General features: G+C 55.2%; 6 protein-coding genes across 6 annotated transcripts; 3 read left to right on the forward strand and 3 right to left on the reverse strand.

Annotated features, from left to right (window-relative positions):
• Window positions 1–603: 603 nt before the first annotated feature.
• Window positions 604–2,010, reverse strand: C8A04DRAFT_26663 (Aldo/keto reductase family-domain-containing protein; the record flags this gene model as incomplete). Its single annotated transcript, XM_062780009.1, has 1 exon — window positions 604–2,010. One exon carries the CDS (start codon window positions 2,008–2,010, stop codon window positions 604–606), a length of 1,407 nt encoding a protein of 468 aa, XP_062639032.1.
• A 2,352-nt stretch (window positions 2,011–4,362) lies between these two features.
• C8A04DRAFT_35697 (uncharacterized protein) lies at window positions 4,363–8,775 on the forward strand (the record flags this gene model as incomplete). The annotated part of the gene is made up of 11 exons (XM_062783259.1): window positions 4,363–4,411; window positions 4,477–4,750; window positions 4,818–5,084; window positions 5,964–6,356; window positions 6,425–6,508; window positions 6,576–6,701; window positions 6,815–7,244; window positions 7,312–7,449; window positions 7,537–7,801; window positions 8,333–8,383; window positions 8,603–8,775. The coding sequence occupies 11 exons, from the start codon at window positions 4,363–4,365 to the stop codon at window positions 8,773–8,775; spliced, it is 2,250 nt and encodes a 749-aa protein (XP_062639033.1).
• Window positions 8,776–10,464: 1,689 nt separating this feature from the next.
• C8A04DRAFT_10517 (polysaccharide lyase) lies at window positions 10,465–12,145 on the reverse strand (the record flags this gene model as incomplete). Its single annotated transcript, XM_062776609.1, has 2 exons — window positions 10,465–10,494; window positions 10,556–12,145. 2 exons carry the CDS (start codon window positions 12,143–12,145, stop codon window positions 10,465–10,467), a joined length of 1,620 nt encoding a protein of 539 aa, XP_062639034.1.
• Window positions 12,146–13,324: 1,179 nt separating this feature from the next.
• C8A04DRAFT_35700 (ribosomal protein S28e) lies at window positions 13,325–13,707 on the reverse strand (the record flags this gene model as incomplete). Its single annotated transcript, XM_062783260.1, has 3 exons — window positions 13,325–13,386; window positions 13,457–13,540; window positions 13,647–13,707. 3 exons carry the CDS (start codon window positions 13,705–13,707, stop codon window positions 13,325–13,327), a joined length of 207 nt encoding a protein of 68 aa, XP_062639035.1.
• Window positions 13,708–14,240: 533 nt separating this feature from the next.
• C8A04DRAFT_10518 (glycoside hydrolase) lies at window positions 14,241–15,886 on the forward strand (the record flags this gene model as incomplete). Its single annotated transcript, XM_062776610.1, has 8 exons — window positions 14,241–14,279; window positions 14,342–14,526; window positions 14,599–14,837; window positions 14,893–15,015; window positions 15,070–15,177; window positions 15,235–15,459; window positions 15,516–15,784; window positions 15,854–15,886. 8 exons carry the CDS (start codon window positions 14,241–14,243, stop codon window positions 15,884–15,886), a joined length of 1,221 nt encoding a protein of 406 aa, XP_062639036.1.
• Window positions 15,887–16,661: 775 nt separating this feature from the next.
• C8A04DRAFT_35702 (uncharacterized protein) lies at window positions 16,662–20,308 on the forward strand (the record flags this gene model as incomplete). The annotated part of the gene is made up of 4 exons (XM_062783261.1): window positions 16,662–17,027; window positions 17,086–18,555; window positions 19,336–19,991; window positions 20,053–20,308. 4 exons carry the CDS (start codon window positions 16,662–16,664, stop codon window positions 20,306–20,308), a joined length of 2,748 nt encoding a protein of 915 aa, XP_062639037.1.
• Between the last annotated feature and the right edge of the window lie 635 nt (window positions 20,309–20,943).

Here is a 20,943-nt window from a genome sequence, read left to right on the forward strand (position 1 = left end):
CTTTTGATAATTTTCAGACGATGGACCATCCACGGCCGTGGGGGCCGGTCTATTACCGTGGCGACGAAGATGGGCGTACGTGGTGATGTTAGCAACCTACGAGAGGGTGTCACTACTGCAGCTGCTGCGGGGGCATAGGCGTAGAGGAGTTCGCTCTACTTATCCATCTTTATACAGTTTTACTCCACCTCTTCCCAACCTCACAGCCTTCCATTATTACTCTTGACTTCCCCCCTCGTATCCTCCCCCCTTTTAAATGTCTAGTTCACTTCATTTTCCTTGTTTACTTTTACGTACGGGTTGGTCAGTCGGTATGGAGATGGGTATCGCGAGACAACCGCGAAAACGAGAATGGAGGGGGGGCGGGGAAAGAAAGCCACGACTGCAAGAACGGCATTAGGAGAAGGAATCGGAGTCCGGCGCATTCGGCGCAGGGGGTCTAGTTCATTTTTATTTGTTTTTATCATATCTAGGATTCTACGTAGCGTTATTCGCTACGCCACCAGTGTATCCAACGTTGGGCTGTGTGTATGACGCATATTTAGACTCGCCATGTGGCCCACCCTCAAAACTCACCCAGTCACTTACAACTTGCAACGCTTGTTACCTAGCAGGCCGATCTGCTCGTATGCTGTTCTTCGCCAACTCATACTCGGCGATGATTCCATCGTCGGGGACAACCCCACGATCCTCCTCTGCCTTAGTATTCACAAACCCAGGCCCTGGGCTGTCCCAGGCATAATCCAGCCAGGATCGCAGCTCAGGCCACAACTCATTGCGCACCAGATTCAATATCTTTTCCTGACGCGCCGCGCCATACGGCTCCTCCTTCTCTTCCGCCACACTAACTTGGCCGCCAGCCAACTGCTGACCTAATGTAGCCAGTACCCCACGCCACTCGGCCACAGTATCCTCCAGCTCGCCAATCGTTTTCACCCCGCACACCGTCACGCCCAGCCTCCCGGGCCCCGCACCGGGCGTCACGTAGTCTACGCCCAAGCCCGCAGCGGCCGCAATTCGCGCCCACTCGGCCATGGACCAACGCATGGAAACGGACTCGAGACGCTCGCCGGCGGTCGCGGCGATGTCGGCGAGACGGCGGCAGGTCACGCGCAGCTCGGGCGGTGACGGGTGCCAGGACGAGAGCGGTGAACTGGGTCGGCTGTCGGGCCCGGAGTTGGAAGGTGTGGGTTCATCGTCGGTGGGGATGCCCTCGCTGGTGAGCAGACCCATGCCGAGCATGCTGGCGTTGAGCACAACGTCTACGCCAGCCGCTTTGAAGCGCGCTAAGGGCGCAGCTGTGGTGTCGGTACCGGCGGAATCCGCCCTCTGGAGTGTCTCGTCACTCCCGGGAGCGGCCTCGGCCCACGGTAGCCCGAGAACCCGGTTCTGCACAGTGAAATGACCATAACTCATCACCGCATCCACCGGTTCCCCCGTCTCGGCCAGCACCAACTCGGCCAACTGACAAAGCACGTCCACGGGGAACCCGCTGATTCCAACATAGCGCACAATCCCATCCTCCTCGTCTCTGAGCCGGCGCAGCTCGCGCACTGCGGCGACCACCTCAGTGGGCGTCACAAACTCGACATCGTGCAGATAGACCAAGTCTAAGTATGATGTGTGCAGACGGCGCAGGCTGCGCAGGACGGAATACCGCACCCACGCGGGCGAATAGTCAAACTCCGTGATACCAATACGGCCGGCCTTGGTAACGAGGAAAAAGCTCGAACGTGGGATAGGCACGGCGGGGGGGGGTGGGCGGACGAGGGCGTCAAGGGCGGTACCCAGGAGGATTTCGGATGGGCCGTAGTAGGGGCTGGTGTCGAACGCGTTGACACCGAGGGCGAGGGCACGGGCGACGATGTCACGATAGGGCATAGAATGCGGGTCGGCTACGTATTGAGTGTTGAAGGTTGCTGTGCCAAAGACAAGTGGAGGCAAGACGGTGTGTAGCGGGGGGCGTGGGAGCGAGCCGGCCGTTCCGGCGTCGGTTGTTGGGTCGGCCATGGTGCGGTGATGTCCAAAGTTGTGGGTTTGGACACTTCGGGGCTCGTTACGGACGATGAGGTAGAGGCGATTGTTTCTATTGGCGAAATGGAGCGAGGTTGGCAGAAAACAAAGAGGTGAACGAAAAGAAAGACTTGGGATTCACGACGTGCAGTATCACAAGCAGTCTCGCCGGCGTCGGCGGAATTAGATCTTTTTTGGCGGGGTAACAAATCGAAGCGGGGTACCTTTGGCGTCCCGGAGCACAAGCACGCAATCTGCCATATCGTACGGCCTTGCGGCATGGTAGAAAAGGAACGATAACTTACCTTGCATAGTTTACCAAGAATACTCCTAGAGGTAGAGGGCAAAGAACCAAGACTATGGCTTAAAACCATTGCCTTCTGTTGGGTGGGTATACCTTTTTGTTGTCTGAACCACAAATTGAGTGTGCGATTCCCAATGCATGTGGATAGGTACGGTAAGCTCGACCAAACGAAAAGCCGAAAAGGCGCTGGAAGATCGGCGAGTTCCAGAAGGCTTGGCTCGTCTCCAGGTCTGTGCCCTTGCATCCGCGTGGGGGGTTTTGGGGGTAATGTGGGGCTCGTCCCAATTGGTGTTGTTTTGGCGTTCATTCCGTGCCGGCACCTCTGGCAACCGCAGCTGGAACCAAAGTTCATCACAGCTTCAGAGGAAACTACGAGCCTCCACATTGAAAGGCATCGTGAACCATCAACCGAAGTCAAGACGGCCCGAACTGCGCGCATATCCTTCGTCTTCAAGACGGATCTCGTTTCCTCGTAACCGATCGTTTCAGTTTCCCATCGCTCGCTTCGATGCCTCTTGAAGATCCTACCAGGTTTTGCTGACGGACCGACTTCGACCGAGGGGGAGGGACCAGGACTCCACCATGCGGGAATCTCTCAAAATACCGGTCCGAACTCCCCAGAGCCCTGTTAATGATCAGCTCAAAGGAGATAAGCACGTCAAGCGCGACGCTGTGTCGAGTGGAATCAATGGATTCTCCAACGGCTGACCTGAAAGCCAGCGTCTCCAGAACGGCGTCAACGGTCCCAGATCATGCCACGCCATTTCCTGTGGTCAACCTTAGGGTCTCTGGGTATCTTCAGCGTAGGATTCCCCTGTGCGTGTAAAGCAAACACTCTACAGTCGGTTCCCCCGTTTGTCGAAGACACCGTAATACCCTGGGACGGGCCTCATATTACTAGTCCGCAGTATGAACCCTGATCCTCTAGGCATACGAATCCGACCCTCAATGAATGCCGACCCAGGGCATGCGTCATCCGCCCACAGCTCAGCGAGGCAAGGCGAACTGCGTTTTCAGATCGCGCAGATGCCCCCCCAAGCCGCCCTGCGGGCGCCAAGAACTTGGACTCCGTCCCCTGCCAAGCTTCCGCTGGTGATCTGGTCAACTGGTCTTCGCTGGTCGCCCGTTCCAAGTTTTTAGGCTAAAGCTAAACGGACAGCTCTGTGCAGGAAGGTGAGGAAGGCTCAGAGCTGCTCTCCTGCTCTGGCCGAGTCTCGCAACGCTGACAGCACTGCAGGAGCTTTGCGTCGCTGCGCTGATCGCCAACCAGAATCCGTCCATTAATCCATTTCCGTTCGCTCCGACCCGCTTGATATCGGATGGCCGCCCCGCATCTATCTAACACCGTTCATCTAATTTTCCAAACCACCTTGCTTTATCCCTTCCAATCATAGCCCTAGAACAGAGCTTCTCCAGCCCATTCCATGCGTCTCCGTGCTTCTCTCTAGGAATGATGGTCCCTTCGGGAGCGACGAGCCTGCCATCCGGCTGTCGAACAAAGCTGGGGCGATGTTGGTAGCGCATCAAGGCGGCCATGTCAACAATCCGAACGGCCAACCACGAACGGGCAAATCCCGATGACCACATCGTCGCGGACCTTGGCGTCACGGCGGATGCCCTGCGTCTCGGCTTCCAGTCTCGAGATCGCCGCAAAACCCGGCCTCCTTCCCGGCCCTACTATGTAGAGCCGCTTCCTTCATATCACCGATTCCCTGGCAACTCCTTCGCCCCGGAATTCCAACCCCTGAGGGGACGGACTGGCTCCGTCTTGGGTCGTGGCCCCAATGCTTCTCCATATTGGATGCGTCCTATTCGCCATTTCCGGAGTAATGTGTCGATGTGCGTGTCCATGGGTGTGTGTATGAGTGTACACTACAGTGGGCCGGACCTTGGTTAATTAATCAAAGAATTCCCCGACCAGCAGCCCTATAAAAGAACACATTCCCATGTCGTCCCTCCCGTGGCGAGCCCGCGGTTCTGTCACTCTACCGCATATACCTTGATCTCAAAGTTGTCTGCGGTTCTCGTAATCCATCAAATCCAAGATGCAACTCCCTCAAATCGTAGCGCGCGCTGCCGCCCTGCTGGGCCTCGGTACGTTATACATACCTCCAAGCCCCAGACTGCGGATCACCTCGAGAAGTTAACAAGACCACCAGCTTCCCGGCAGCTCGACCCCGACTCCTCGGTGTATCAAGATGCCGAGACTGGCCTGACCTTTGCCTCCTACACTAGCGACCGCGGGGTCACTTTCCGTGTCGCCATTCCCGACACGATTCCTGACGACAAAGTGTTCGACACCGTCCTCCAGATTGTGGCCCCCACCGATATTGGCTGGGTCGGCTGGGCCTGGGGTGGCCAGATGACCTACGACCCCTTGGCTGTGGCCTGGGCGGACAGTGCCAACGTCGTCCTCTCCTCGCGGATTGCCTTGTATGTTTTTCTCAAGCCGAGATCCTCTGCATTTCATGGTATCCTTTTCACTAACACCTTCCTCCAGCGGCTACTTCAGCCCGGCCGACAACCCGGATGCCGTGCACACGGTGGTCACAACTGGAACGCACGCCAACGAGACACACTGGCAGGTGACGGCCAAGTGCACCGGCTGCTCACGCTGGGGTGACGAAAGCTCCGGCTACACCGAGCTCGACCCGTCGGCCCAGACCACCTTCGCGTTCGCCTACTCTGACACCCCGGTGGACACCCCCAGCGACCCCGAGTCGACTTTTGCCATCCACGACAGTCTCGGCCACCCAGTCTACGACTTGTCTGTTGGGAAGAACGCGGATTTTGCCACGATTGTGGAGGGGCTTTGAATTACACCATTCGCTAGTTGGTCGAATGTGTCAAGACTCCTTTCAAGGGGGGAGTGAATACCCTACGGGGAATGAGGATACGCCGGCTCTCCGCCTTATAGATGCTCTCAAGTTTTCAATACGAAGCAAGTATCCAAAGTTGAACTCTCAAATGTCTAATACATCATCTAGCATTGCGGCGGCCTACTTCCACTTGATGAGTGCGGCGGTTATGATCAGAGCCCGATTTGAATCATGCATATGAAGCGTAGCTTGGATACATTCTCCATAATCGCCACCCAAAGCCTAGTCGCAACAATTATCTCCCAGCTTGGTACACCGAGGTCTAAGCAAATTTTCAACCTACCGGCAATTTTGAATATAATCCAGTTCAGTGCCGCTCGACTTCGAGATTGAAATTGGAGAATCCTTGAGAATGACCCAAAATCCCACCCTCCCTTCAGGCTGCCCCTGCATGCACCCCAATCATCGGCAATTCAAGTGCCACCGTCCAAGATCCCAGCTCGTCATAAACGCGGGGGGTTGTAACGAAAGGGAAAAACGCCCGAACCAATCAATTTTTGTTTTTTATCTTTACCAGCAAGACTCGGCTCAATTATCAAGCTGTCAATAACTCCCCAACCCTAAAGACTCACTCATGTGACAATAATAGCAGAGGACTTCGCAACACGAAGCACCCTCGTACATACCATGGCACAGCCGGCCTTCTCCAAGGCTTACTGGCGCCTCCACTACTTTTGTTTGATCCTCGCTCTCGGCTCATTTGTCTGGGGGTGTGTCACATTCGCCGCATCCCCAACTCATTCCCAAAGAAACTAACACTCACCCAGCTACAACATCGGCGTGCTCGCCTCCGTCCTCGTCCACCCCGGTTTCCAATCCACAATCAATGGCCACACTACTACCCCCCAATTCCTCTACCAAAAACCCTCTCACCAACACCCACTGCACGAACAGGGATACCAGCCGTACCAGTACAACGGCCTCATCACAGGCATCTACTATGCCGGCTCCTGGCTCGGGTACGTCTTCTTCGCTCACCGCGCCGCCGATGTCCTCGGCCGTCGGTGGGCGGCTCTGGCCGGCATGGCGGTGATTTCTGTCGGCCAGGCGCTCCAGACAGGCGCGAGTGGGAAGAATGCGCTGGCGATGGTGTTGCTGGGCAGGATTGTCTCGGGGGCTGGGACGGCGGTGGTTTCGGCGGGGGTGCCGCTTTATCAGAGGTGAGTTTCAACTCTTGAGTAAGGGTTGTGGTAATGTCGAGGCTAATGGGATGATTATGGGGGTGCAGTGAGATAGCACCGCCGAAACAGCGTGGCAGGTATGTGGTCATGAACCATGTCGGGTTTGTAGCCGGGCTGGCCTCGGGTTTCTGGTGAGTGCCTAATCAATATCAATCATTGCCGAGACTCTTCGATCAAAGTCGATACTGACAGGAGCAGGGTAGGTTATGGCATCACCTTTTGGGACGATGAGCGGGGACTGGCCATAGGTTGGCGGTATTCTCTGGGGGCATCCTTCATCCCGGCTCTGATCTTCATGATCGCGATCCCGTTTATGCATGAATCGTACGTGTATAAACAGCACAGAACAGCTTCCGACCCCTCCCCCATCTTCTTTCTCTCTTTACAGTAGCTCAAGAGGTAAATGCGGCACTGACTCGCCCCTGACCCCCCCACAGACCTCGTTGGCTCGTCGAACACGGCAAAACCAGCTACGCCCTTTCCACGCTTCACTTCTACCGCGAAGGCTACTACATCACCCATGAGATCCAAGCCGAGCTATCCGACATCGAGACCGCCGTCGCCGAGTTCCGCATCTCCGGGCTGACCTGGGTCTCGCTCTTCTCGGATCGTGCCCTCTTTGCGCGCATGTGGCGGGCTTCCCTTCTGCAGTTCATGGCACACATGTGCGGCGCGACGGCGATGAAGTACTACCTCCCTGCTTTGTTCCGGGCGCTGGGGTTTACGCATCGCGTGTCGTTGCTAGCGGGCGGCATCGAAAGCACCCTCAAGACAGGGTGTACAGTCATCGAAATGCTGGTGATTGACCGGGTTGGACGGCGGTTTACGTTGATTGCCGGAGCGCTGGTCATGTCACTTGCGCTGTTGGTACGTAGTGCCTGTTGATTACATTTGGGCGTGGATGATCATGTTGCTGAGGTTCTCTCTTTTCTAGATCAACGGGGTGTTGCCTCTGGTGTACCCCGGCAACGTGAACAGAGCGGCTGACTTCACCTGCGTCGTCTTTATATTCGTCTATGCACTGGGTTACAGCATGGGGTTTGGCCCGGCCGCCTGGGTCTACGGCTCTGAGGTAATTACTGTGACCCGTCCATCCTTCTCTGCAACCTCCTTACTCACGAGAGCTATCGCTGACCAACTGCGAACTATGAACTATTAGATCTTCCCCACTGCTGTCAGGGCTGTCGGTTTGAGTCTAGCTGCCTCGTGCGGTGCCGTAGCGGCCATCATCGTGGCCCAAATATGGCCAATCGGTATCCGTTCTCTCGGCTCTGTCGTGTACTTCAATTTTATGGGTATCAACCTGCTTAGTGTACCGCTTGTATATTTCTTTTACCCTGAAACCAAGGGCCGGGCTCTGGAAGATATGGATGCCTTGTTTAGGGGGCACCCTGCTCCACCCTTCGAGAGGAGCATTGATGGGAGTCTCGAGGACTCGACAGAAAGCTTGATCCCGGATAGGAGAGTGGAGGAATCTGACCGGGAGCAAGACTAGTCCCCCCGTATTTGGAGAAAGAATACACGTTCAGATTTAAGCCAATACACACAGCGCAACAAGGGCTGGCAAGACGGTATGTACATTGGTGTCTATATACAATATGTGGTGTGCCCTTGGCACAGTATTTACAGTCCACATCCCTATCCATTTTCGCTGGAGTCACAGCGACCGGCAACTTCCTTCGCTGCTTAGTTTTCTAGAGGTACGAAGCCTCGACCAGAAAAGCGAGCGTAAATTTGGAGTGCCTCAACACGGCATCCCACATGATTGTGGCGTACGACTAATGTGAGAGTCAGCAACTTATACTTCGGCATTCAACATCAACCAAAGCGAGGAACTCACATCATTGGGAGAGTGGATGTATGGGGTGGAATCAGCCATCGTCTCATCACACACATATGCCGCAGCTAAACGGAGTCGGATCGTCAGTCACTCATTTTTGAAAAAACAAAAGAAGAAAGGAGGACGGGAAAACAACAAAGGCACAAAAAAGTAAGGAAAAGGAAACGTACGGAAGCCGTTAGACCTCGCCGATGCATGATCCGAGCACCCATACCCGCACGCATCGCTCGTCGTTGCACCCACGTACGCTGTCGCGACGGTCCGCACATACGTCGTCAGCGCCGAGTCCACGTAGTCGGTGTAAATCGAGATCTTGCCGCTGGGCGAATAACCCGCCATGTCCTGGTTGACGACAGCAAGCACCTTCTTCCCGGACGACTTGTAGCTCGCAAACACACCCTGCGAGCCGAGCAGGCCGCCCTCCTCGCCGGCGTAGAAGTGGAACTCGAGCGTGGCGCCGGGCTTAAACTTGGCCTGGGCCAGGACCCGGAGGGCTTCCAGGATGACGACCACACCCGAGCCGTTGTCGTCGGCGCCGGGGCCGCGGGCGGAGGATGAGCCGCCGGTGGAGTCATAGTGCGCCGAGACAATTACTGAAGTGGCCTTGGTAAGTCTGGGTGTGTTGCTTGGTGTTGAAAATAAAGCCCGGGAATGCAAAGAGAGAATAAGGTAGGTACGTACCGAGATCAGGCTTGCTACCCGGAATCGTGGCGATGATGGACGGCTGATTGAAGGAGTGGGTGAATTTGGACACAGTGATAGCAGAGTTGGCCGAGGCAACACTCTTGATGGTGTCAAACAACCACGATCCCGCCTCGGTGCCGTACGAACTTCTGTAGTACCGGTTGTAGAAACTTCCCGTTCAAAACGTTAGCGTGTCCGTCATTTAGCGTGAGAAAATTTACATGATTGAGGTGTGGTGCAAAATCGACATACTCGGTGAGCGTCTTCAGCCAGGTCTTGGGGCTCGTCGTCGAGACATTGGCCAGCAAAGGGTCGGCTTCCGACTTGTGGCTGACAGTGGACGGGTAGGCCGCCGCAGCCTGCGCAGAAACGGCCTTCTCCTCTGGCACGTCGGGAGCCGATAGGGCCGCAAGCACACTGGCGTCGGTAATGCCGGTGATATCAACGAACCCGATCCCCTTGGATTTGTAGTCGGTGATTTTTTGCTCCTCTGTGACCCAACGCCCAGGGTCCTCGGGCGAGGTCTTAATCAAACGTAGGCCAGCATGTACGCCTTGGGACTCAACAGCCGGCGCAGCGAAAGCGGATGACGCCGAACTGGCCAGCAGGGCGAGGTGTACCGAAAATCGCATCTTGAAGGAGCCTTTGTGTTCTCGGTGCCTGAAAGAATAACCACCAAGTGTTGATTGTGTTTATGGGACTTCAACGTTGTCACTGTGAAACTTGAGAGAGTAACGGTAGACTCGTTACCTCTCTAGAGTTTTATAGTCTTCTCCCCACCCACAGTTTCTCTACTAACATGGACCTCAAAGCCATTAACAGGACAAAGGGGATAAGGTCAGGGACTGTGAAAACCGCCAAGCTGGCTCCCGCATTATAAGCCAAGCATTGTCGCATCGGGGTCAACTGCCCAATCAAGCAGCTTGGCTTGAGGGGTCCCCAAGCACTACCTCAATTTGGCAGGTCCATAGTCCGAGGAGGCGCCAAATGCCGCTTTCGAGATCCCAGCGTGGTATCTTGCGATGTTAATCTCGTGGGGGAGAACGTCCGTGGCTTGTCTCTTCCGCTCGCCACAACTTCAAGTTGCAGGCTAAGGGTCGTACCTCGGTAGCATTATTGGGCGCTGTGCTCCGTCAAGGTGGCCTGGATAGTCAGGTGGTATTTATAAAAGAGCCGTCTCTACATTCCGTGGTGGTCTTGTCTTGGTGGTCAACTCGGCTTTCCCCTCGCTTTCAGCCAGCAACCGACATGAAGTGCTCGCGAACCCCCCCTGCCCCACCGGCCCCAGCGATACGTTCTCGGAAATCAAACGCAACACAGATGGTAGCCAAGCAGAGCCTGATTAGGGTTCCAGGACGGAATCAAAAGAAACAGGGAGCTGGTCCGGAAGTATGAATTGGTATATCATTGGGGCTAAACTCAAATATGTGATATTGCAGTGTGCCAAGTACCAACCTCGCAACGCCCAACTAGACCAAGCACTGGTATTGACGGAATGACGAGTAGCTCTGGACTCAGCGACAAGTACACTCGAGAATTGAAAGTCCCTAAATAACCCGTGTACTACGTGTAGAGCTCGACCGCATCGAAAATCTTATAGCATTCGCCAGTCAGGACCAAGTTCGAGAAAGGTTTGGATAGAGGAGGAACTCACAAAGTTGGGACTCAAGAAAGTGTCACCGCTGCTTCCCGAGATGGAGCTGATCGTGATGGTGTTGCTCCCGGAGACCAACTTCCCAGCAGGGATACTGACGGTGTAAACATCGCCATACCCGCGGTACGCACCCCGCGTGACGCCGCGGCTGTCAATCTTAGTCGGCGCCGACGGAGCGGGGCCGGACCAACCGTTGACGCTGGCCTGCGGTCGGCTGCCAGCAAAGCTCAGCGTCGTAGCAATACGCAGTGTAGCCGTGCCGCTCGGCACGGCGTTCAGGTTGAACTTGATAGTCACCGGGTTGTTGACCGACTGGAAGAGCGCCATGGGGAAGTCAGACAGCGCCGAGCTGCCCACGGTGTAAGTCAACGGGCCCCAGCTCGCCATGCGGCTGTCGCTCGGGTGCATGCGCAGGAACTTGTCGGCGTTGCGAAAGCCGGTGGGCTGGCCGTCATAGTCACCGATCTGGAAAAGCGTGTTGCGCGACGTGTTGAAGTTGCCCGCGATGTTCTGAGTCGCCGTCTGCCCGGCCGAGACGGTCACGGTGCCCGTACCAATCTTGAACTCGGTCTGGTACAGCACCATGTTGTACGTGCCCGGCTTCATCGCCGGTGAGGTGAAAGAGCCGCCGGACGAGGTCTTGGCCCAGTACTGTGCTGCATTGTTGTAGAAGTGCACCACACCCTGCTGCCCGCTCGCCACGCCGCTAGCTGTCCCCTTCACGGTGCCGCGGCCAGACGCGGCGACGTAGCCCGTGACCGACACCTCGCCAAACCAAGAGACGTCGATGTCCTGGAGCTTCGGCACACCGGAGCGAGAGAATTGCATGGCGTACGGCCCATGGAGCCCCATACGGTACGCCTCGGTCTGTACATGGCCGCTGTTCATGTAGTTGTACAGGTTGGTCGAGTCGCCGGCGTTGTTGGAGTCAATGTCCCGGAAGAAGGGGCCCCCTGACGAAGATTCTTGCTGGGGGGTTAGAATACAGACATGGATCACATCGCTCCCGCCGTACACGCAATGCGAGTCCTCATCGATGAATCTCGTAGACGAGTAAAACTTGGACCGCGTCTGGCCGTTGACGACGAAAACGTCGGAGCCTTCGACCGCCGAGCTGGCCCCGTTCGTATTCGACACCTCGCCGTAAGGGTACTCGCTGGGCAGCTGGTTCGGGAGCAGCCGGGCGATGAAGCGCAGCTCACCAATCGACGGCTGGGCTGTGATGTAGGTCGCCAGGTAGATGGTGCTGTCGCCTTGGCGGACCACCATGTAGTGCGTCAGGGTGGAGGTCACGCAAGTCACCTTGATGTACTGGGACGACCCGCTGATCTGGCTGATCGAGACCGTGGCCGAGCCCAAGCCGGAGGAGATGTGCGTGCCTTTGCTGCCGTACTGGAGCTCGGTGCCGCGGAACTTGATCGAGTTGATGTCGCAGCTTGACTGGCTCACCGAGAACACCAGCGGGTTCGCAGAGCCGGCGTCGATGACATAGTTGCCGCCCGAGGAGGTGTAGCCGAAAGCAGCAAACGCGCCTGGCGAGAAAACCCAGGCGGACAAGCCGAGAAAACGGACAAGGGCTCGGAGCTCCATGTTGTGAGCACCCAACTCAAGAAAGATAGATGATCGACGGATCGCACCCGGGAGCTGTAGATCAGCGGCTAGAATAACACATATTAACAACCCCGAGATGGGTGCACGCCCTGGCTAAGCATTTATACCGAGCTGCACGTTCCGCATGTTGGGGTATTGTCGCCCGAAAGAAGGGGGCAGTCGTGCCGTTTCAATGACGAGGTGTTGTGTCATTGGCGGAATCAGGTCCAAGGCCCGGGGACACTCAATCTGGAGCGAGGGCATTGAGGTAGCATCCAGCGACTCATCGGTCACATCGGTCACTCATCGTGTGTTCCGGGTCTGCCAAGCCGGCGGCTGTCGTCCCGCCCTCTGCCTCGACCGGGGCAACATTGCTTCCAGTCGCAAAACGCAAGAACGATCGTACTTGTCGGTGCATCTATACATATTGCATAATTATCATTTACGGGGAACCTAGGTCCCTTCGTTGCCATTCATCAAGGGTGCACGTCGAAGAAACAACAAGAACGACAAAAACTGGCACTGAACTTACGTTTCTTCGACGTTTTCACGCCCGCACTACTTTAACCGACGCTCTTCCCCCCTTACTCGAGATAGGTAACAGCGGACCCCAACTGGTCACGGTGATGCCCGTTTAAATCGGCGACATTCGCCCGTAAAATATCACAGGATTGGTGGAGCGACTTGCTGTGGCCTGCATTGACCCAGGCCTGTCCAGAGCACTCCGAAAATAAACTCGGTCATCAATTCCCGAATTCCTTCCACCCCGCCATACTCTCGGTGTTGAGATGTCGCGATTTGCCGTTCGAAGAATTACTAAAAGGGGGTGAACATTAAAACTGCGAGACACCAGAGCTCCCAGCTTCTAGGCGGAAGACCACCTAGATGCAAGATGTTGAAATTATTTCCTTTCGTCCATGATCACCCAAAACCAGCCAGCCGTAAGCACCGTGATATCCGTAAAAATCGGCGCTGCCCTAGCACCATGTAGAATTTGTGGAGAGCAATAATCGTGATACCGTTCTACCGAACGCCCATCCTTGATATTTCCATCCTTCGTTCGTCGCAGCTTTTAGCGACGGTCGGGCCACGTGAGACGGGCAAAAAAGCTGAAAGTTGCCGCCAAGTTCTCATATTCCCTTCAACCATCTCCTCTCCAACACCCCGGTTCCCTTTTCTTTACCTGAGACGGCGGGCCTCACGCTCAGACTCGAGTAGGCAGAGGATATCGTTCTCGCGGACTAGATACGCAAAGAAAACATACATATTAGCCTTGGTCTGCTTGCTTGGTGTAAGGGAAAAGGCACATACCTGGGCCTTTGACGTTACGAATGATGGTACGAGTTGTGTCGTCCATGAACTCGACCCGGACTTGGGTGACACCACCACGCGAGCCTGGAAATCGAAACATTATATCAGCATTGCCCCGGCTTTCAAAATTAGCGGTCACTGAGTGGGCGGATCGCCGGCCAGTTTTTCGGGGCATGGGCGCATTTCGTACCGGTTCTGCCGAGGACGCGAATGACCTTGACGAGCTTGACGGGGGCCTTTGAGCTATCCATTTTGGCGACTGGTCGATTTCTTTGTGAGTGAGAGAATCGGTCGTCGGGTGGTCGTAATGCGTAGGGTGCGGGACGAGTTGCGAAATTTCGACCAGATTCAATTGTGCGGAGCCAAAATCGCAGGGCCGAAGGAAATTTTAATTTCCGATCCGGCGGTACTCTGAAGGACGGGAATTTATGGGGCCAACCCTCTCCCGGGTCGGTCGCGTCGACCACTGCAGTTCTCCAAGACCTAACCTCCAAAAGGTCCGAGCGCCTCCAGCAATGCGGGGACTCACCTGTTCCTTGAACCGAGAAACAAAAACCAAATATTTCATCTTGTCCCCTATTCTCCGAGGCGTAGTCGAAGGATTCATTGAAAGTGGCCCAAAGGATATTTCAGCAATGCCGTACATTTCTTCATTTTCCACATAATCACATAATCTTTGATACCGCCAAGGTCTTCACGAAGCAGCCGCCAGGGTTCAACCGGGAGGCTCCATCCCTATCCTTGTCCTCTATCACCTTAGACAAAGTTTGGAGGGGCAATCAAAATGTCGGGTAATGGCAGAAAAGTATTTGCCCATTACATGGTACGGTCCTTGCCGAATTGTCCACCGCGGTTTGTGAACGGCCAATTGATATCAATGGTCAGGTTGGGCTCACATGCAACCAACCTCGGAGGCACTGGGAGCACGATGTTAGGACCGCCAAATCTGCAGGCATCGACGGGTTCGCACTCAACATCGGGCCTTCGGATTACTGGACTGAGACACAACTTGACTACGCGTACAACGCTGCCGAGTGTAGCAGGGGATTCTACATTTTTATTTCGTTTGAGTAAGCGTTACGGGCGCCACCACTTGGGACGTGCAATGCACGTCAGTAAAAAACTAACAATCATCATGCCAGTATGGCGGCTGGATCCTGGCCCGTATCCCAGGTGGTCAACATAATCAACCGTTATCGGGGCTCTTCGGCACAGATGTTAATAGATGGCCGGCCTTTGGTCTCAACCTTCGAAGGCCCCGACTGGGCCCCTAAATGGGCAACGGTTAGGGATGCAACGGGCGGCATATATCTTATCCCAAACTGGTCTAGTCTCGGGCCGGCTGGGGTCGAGGGAAAGCTTGACATGATTGATGGCGCTTGTAAGCTGTTTTTCCTCCCGTTGAGCCGTGATTTTCGATCTAAAGTGCCACATAGTTTCATGGCATGCCTGGCCAAAGCCCGGTCAGTTCATGATGACCGCCTCTGAGGACTTCCTGTACCAAGAATGTCTCCGTGGAAAGGCCTACATGATGGGCGTAAGCCCCTGGTTTTACACTGGTGAATCCCTGTCCCCGCGCCGACATTGTTGCTTTCTCGTCTCATTCATCTTAGATCTTCCTCAGTGGGGTAAGAGCTGGTACTCGTCAAGCGAGTCACTTTGGTACGACCGCTGGCAACAAGTCTTAGAAGTCATGCCAGATTTTGTGCAGATTATAACTTGTACGTCGCATTAGCCTGCTTTGACCATCTACACCGCGATAAGCTGACAAGGAAGAGGGAACGACTTCGGCGAGTCAAGCTACATCTGCGACCAAATTTCGGCGCAGATAGTGAATGGGGCGGAGAAGTACGCCCTTGGGCACTCACACGCTGCATTCAGGGCTACCCTACCATACTTCATCGCTGCCTACAAATCAGGATCCGTTACGCTTGACTGGGGTGGCGAGGACACCGCGATCGCTTGGTACCGAACCGCCCTAAACCGTCGTCACGGCCATAACGGTCAGCCCCTTCTACTATATTGCCCTGCTAAGACCGTTCTTAACGATGTCAATTAGGGACCGTTTGGGGCCAGGGGGGTTCTGCCCCAGCCACACGTGGAGCTAGAGATGTCGTCTCTGTGCTGGCGGTGACAAAAAACCCCGCCCGCATCACTCTTGAGATAGGCCACACGTGCCGGATGGTGTTCGAGACAAGAAGTCGAAACCCGGTCTCCTATTTTGAAGTGCCATTCGACGAATACACAACTGGTGTTGTATCACTTTCTCTCGGTAACAAGACGACGGTCGGGCCAGAGATTGAAACTAGGACAGATGCTGATGAGAAAGTAAGTACTCATAATGTCATTGGGGTGAAGAGACATTGGCACAACTAACGTGAACGACACCCCTCTTAGGCTTCGATGAATGCAGTAAGCATACAAGTCTAAACTATTCGGGAGTTCGAGTGACTCGCTGGGCATCAAGCCGGCACCCCAGTGTTGGATGGAAACCAATTGTTAGGACACGGCTTTTGATAAAAAGAAGGCGCTGCCTCGATAAGTGACTTCCAAAAACCTTCCCTTTTAAAATACTTCATTCAAATGTCTCATTAATAACCCTGAACCCAATACGCTCCGACCATGAGTACTTCGCACACAGTACAGTAAGCTATCGCGTGGCATGCTGCCTCCTGGCTCCCCTGCCGGTAAATACCGGCGATCTGTTCCCGAAAGCTGCCGTTTTTAGCCCCACGTGCTCTCAAGTTTGACCCACAACGCCCAATTCGAGCTCGGCTTTGCCCGCGATTCGACGACGTCACAGGTGGTCCTTTGCGCGCGGCCAACTCCCCCAAAGCAACACACGAAACCGTCCTTTCAGCGATGCCTCGCCATATCGCATGTGATTAATATGATGCAATTTTACGTATACTGGGTCATTTGATAACAAGAATGCTTGCCTCAGCTGATTCAACCTCCCGAATTCGAATCTAGTCTCACACGCCGCGACGATATGAGGCTGGTCTTCACACTAGGCCGATACTTCTCCTTTGTAGAAGCGCCATTACGCTCAAGCTCAACATGTAAACTCTTGAGGAACACGTCCTCATATTCCCGCGTGGGCACGCACACGTTTCCATTTCACACAAACCCGCGATGTCGACCGCCATCATGGAGATCCCACCGCCCAAGGTCCGGGGCCTTGTTGGCCGCCGGCGGTGCCGGCATGGCCGCTTCCGCATTTATTGAGCTCTCGGAGGACGGCAGCGCTAGCCATGGAGATACAGGAGAGAAGCGCATGCTTCAAGTTTCGCGAGCCGAGATCCGCAAGACGGCCGGTGACAGCGACGGGACTCTGCGCTGGTTACGTCGTCGGGTCATCGTGTTATTGGATTTGTTCATTTGGGAACCAGTCTGCACCTGCGTACGTTTCTTACAGCTTGCTGTCATTTTTATACCGGTGATAGTGACTGTCCCGGTCATATGGTTTGGGAAGCGCTACCCCGAGCGCGATAACGAACGAACTGGGTCGCTATGGTGGTACGGCTTTCTTGTTCAATCTATGGAGTGGGCGGGCCCAGCTTTCATCAAGGTAACAAACACGACCCCCGTTTGACTTCGAGGCTGAGCGTTGACAAGATGTCGAACAGTTGGGTCAATGGGCCGCCTCGAGATCCGATATCTTCCCCAACGAACTTTGCGAGATCATGTCGAAACTCCACGCCAACGCCCCTGCTCACTCATTGCGTGCGACAAAGCGGATAGTCCGAGAGGCTTTTGGTGGACGTGAATTTGAAGATATATTTGACGAGTTTGACGAGATTCCACTCGGCGTCGGGGCGATCGCCCAAGTCTACAAAGCCAAGCTCAAGCCTGGCCTAGCACTCTCCGGAGACCCCGACGTCGTTGAAGAACACTCAGACATCCGGCACAATGTTCGCAAAAATGTCGACACCGTTCTGAAAAGTACACCAAAACGAGTTCCTTCTTCCTATGTGGCCATCAAGGTCCAACACCCCCGCGTCGAGCGCACTGTGCGCCGCGACCTTCGGATCATGCGTTTCTTTGCTTCCGTATTGAACGTTATACCCACAATAGAGTGGCTTTCTTTGCCCGACGAGGTCGAGCAATTTGGGGAGATGATGAAGCTTCAGCTAGACTTGCGCATTGAAGCAGCGAATTTATCCAGATTTCGCAAGAACTTCAAGGACAGGACCACCGCCTGGTTCCCATTCCCGTACACCGAATTTTGCACGCGGAACGTGCTTATTGAGGAGTTTGCCAACGGCATCCCTCTCGCCGACTTTTTAAATAATGGGGGCGGGGTTTTCCAGCATGATATTGCGTCGGAAGGCCTCGACGCTTTCCTGCGCATGCTTTTACTCGACAATTTTGTCCACGCCGACCTGCATCCCGGGAACATCATGGTGCGCTTCTATGAGTCTGAGCGGCCCAGTTTAATGCTGCGCCGTGTCCCCGAGGCGAATCCCGCGATTGGAGACCCCGCAGACGTCACAGAGCAAGTCTTGTCACGGCTGCGCCCGCATCGTCACGACAAGGAGCGGTGGAATGCCGAGTTAAGTGAAATCGAGCGCCAAGGCTTTCGGCCGCAGCTTATCTTCATCGACACAGGCCTAGTGACGGAGCTCAACGACACCAATCGGCGCAATTTCCTTGACCTCTTTCGTGCCGTGGCCGAGTTTGATGGTTACAAGGCCGGTCACCTTATGTGTGAACGATGCCGCCAGCCCGATGCCGTACTAGATAAGGAGGTGTTTGCCTTGAAGATGCAACACCTGGTTCTTGGTGTGAAAAGCCGGACCCTCGCCCTCGGAAACGTCAAGATTGGGGACATTTTGCAGCAAGTACTAAGCATGGTAAGGCAGCATCACGTTCGCCTCGAAGGGGACTTTGTCAACGTTGTCATCAGCATGCTCCTTCTTGAGGGGATTGGCCGCAGCCTCAATCCAGACGTGGACCTGCTCAGCAGTTCGCTCCCAATTCTAAGACAACTTGGTACCCAAGGCGGGAAGGACATGGTTAAGGAGGGTAACTTCCACATTTTGAAGGTCTGGGTTGGCCTAGAGACACGGCGTTTTATGCAGGCCAGCGCTGAGGATGTAAGCCACATCGACCCCAATCCCGTGCTTTTCTCTCTAGTGGGTGTCATCTAACAATCCTCGCTAATAGGTGGAACGATGCGTCCGATACGATCTCCTGTCTCCCAACGTGTAATAAGCCACCCAACTCCCTTGTGAACCTCATCTAGTAGACTTGGTTTAAGGAGGGATTTTCAGCCTCTTGACTGGGCAAGGTACTTTGAAGGCAGATGGTAATCCCCGCGGACCTTTTGCAATATATTATTCGCATCCTCTCAACTCGGACATACTATATAGTGTAGAACAACGGTCGATCAGAGCGCGGTTGGCGGTTGTGACAGGCACCCTTGCTTGCGGGGGTTTGTGTTCGCATGCTCGCAAGGTCCATCATCGGCGGGGTCTCCGGCTTGGCGCGTGCGCTGGGAAAGATGCGCGTCATTCTTGGCGAATTTTCAAAAATCTCCATCTTTTTTTCCCGCCTTATCGTTTGCGATCTTCTCACCCCCCACTGCGCTCTCCAACATCCCGACCTCAAACCTCTTGGTACCGCCGCCCCCCTTTCACGGCACATTTATTCAGTGCTAGCACCTTTCGCAACTATTCTCAACCTTTCTCCCCCCCAGACTCGAAAGACCAAAAGGGCCTGGAAGGCCATAATCACAATGGGTTGGTTTTGGGCCGATGCTAAGCCTGCCCCGCCGCCGGACTTGAACCACAAGGCCCTTCATCGAGCTGGCGCACCTCCCGTAAGCCCCTTGCAACTACCGCATATTTTTCCCCTTCAGCTAACACCTAGTCCAGGCCGGTTGCCCGATGCACCAGGCCGGTGCTGACGCCCTCAAGGGCCCCGTCGCTCCGGCTCCAACGCCTTCCTCGTGTCCCGTTCCTCACGGCAATCCCGCCGCCAACGCCGCGCTCTCATCCTTCTCCGCCCCGCATGGCAACACCTTGGAGGAACCTAAAAAAGAGCCGTCGGTGCTCTCCAAGCTTAATCCGCTAAACTACATGTTCCAGTCCATCTCTCAGGAACGGGCGCCCAACCAAACCCACGCCCTACCAACAAGCCGAGACGAGTCGTCCATCCCGCGAGGCACGGGCGGCGGCAACTGGGAGTACCCGTCCCCACAGCAAATGTACAATGCGCTCCTGCGCAAGGGCTACACGGACACGGATGTCACGGCGGTTGAGAGCATGGTGGCCGTACACAACTTCTTGAATGAAGGCGCATGGGGTGAGATTGTGGAGTGGGAGCGTCGGTTTAGCCGGGGGCTGGCCCGTGGCTGGGAAGTTAGCAGGCGCGGGGAGGAACACGCACCTGTAACACTCCGGCGGTTGGAGGCCCAGGAAGGAGGGCAGTCGGAGCCGACCCTCGTCAGGTTCCAGGGCCGGCCGCAGGATATGACGCCCAAGGCGGCGATTCTGCAAGCTCTGGGATGGATATATCCATCTAAATTCGGGTATGTTGAGGGCCCCGGCTGACAGTTCCATATTGAAGTAGCTAACAGTCCTGCTACTCAGGACCGAAGCGCCCTTTGATCGCCACGACTGGTTCGTCTCGCGCAACGTCAACGGTGACAAAAAGGAGATTAGATATGTGATCGATTTCTACTCGGCCCCGCCCGAACCCACGGGCGAACCCGTGTTCTTCCTCGATGTCCGACCCGCGATGACACCAACAGGAGCGGCGGAGCGCCTGCTTCGCTGGAGTGGTGATGTCTGGTGGAGAGCCTCCGGAGGCGACGTCCGCGAGCAGAAGCGCCAGGAAAAGAAATAAACCACTAGATAACCGGGGAGATTTTGCACATCACACGCCACGGGCAGTATAAAGGAAGGTTGGTCAGTCCGATGGGGTGGCGTCATTGGGAAAGGGTTATTCGGGTGCTTACAAAAGGCGTCCTGGTTGGCTTGATTGTATGTGGTGGCCGGTAATTTGCTCTCTTCTCACTTGTATAATAACAGCCCAGTCGACGGAAGGGTCCAGTTCAATTCGCTGTGTCCGTATGCCCAATGCAGAGAGAAGCCTTCGGCCCTCAAACCCGCATTATCTGCCGTGTGCTCGGCCGGGCCGGTGGCTGGCCTTGGCGCATCTGGTACCGTATGTACACATAGTACTCCTCGCTTGGATCAGAACGTAGTGTATGTACAAAAATTCGATGCAGGGCTGCAGGACCTCCTCGTCCACGAAGACCACTGATGCATCGATCATCTCCACCTTTCGGCCAACCGTGTCTTAGATCATCAAAACACCACTCTGTAACCAACCGGCCTTCAAGCCGCCCGAAAGCTAGCCCGGTATAACGCTTGCCGGCCCGCTCGACACACACAAATGGGTGGACTGGAGCGACAGGGGCACAAACCACTCCGAGTTGCCGAGACACCGCGAGACAGCGCTACAATCACATCTCCGCC

The sequence above is a fragment of the Dichotomopilus funicola genome, assembly GCF_033296635.1.
Source record: "Dichotomopilus funicola strain CBS 141.50 unplaced genomic scaffold C8A04scaffold_14, whole genome shotgun sequence".
Lineage (NCBI taxonomy): Eukaryota > Fungi > Ascomycota > Sordariomycetes > Sordariales > Chaetomiaceae > Dichotomopilus > Dichotomopilus funicola.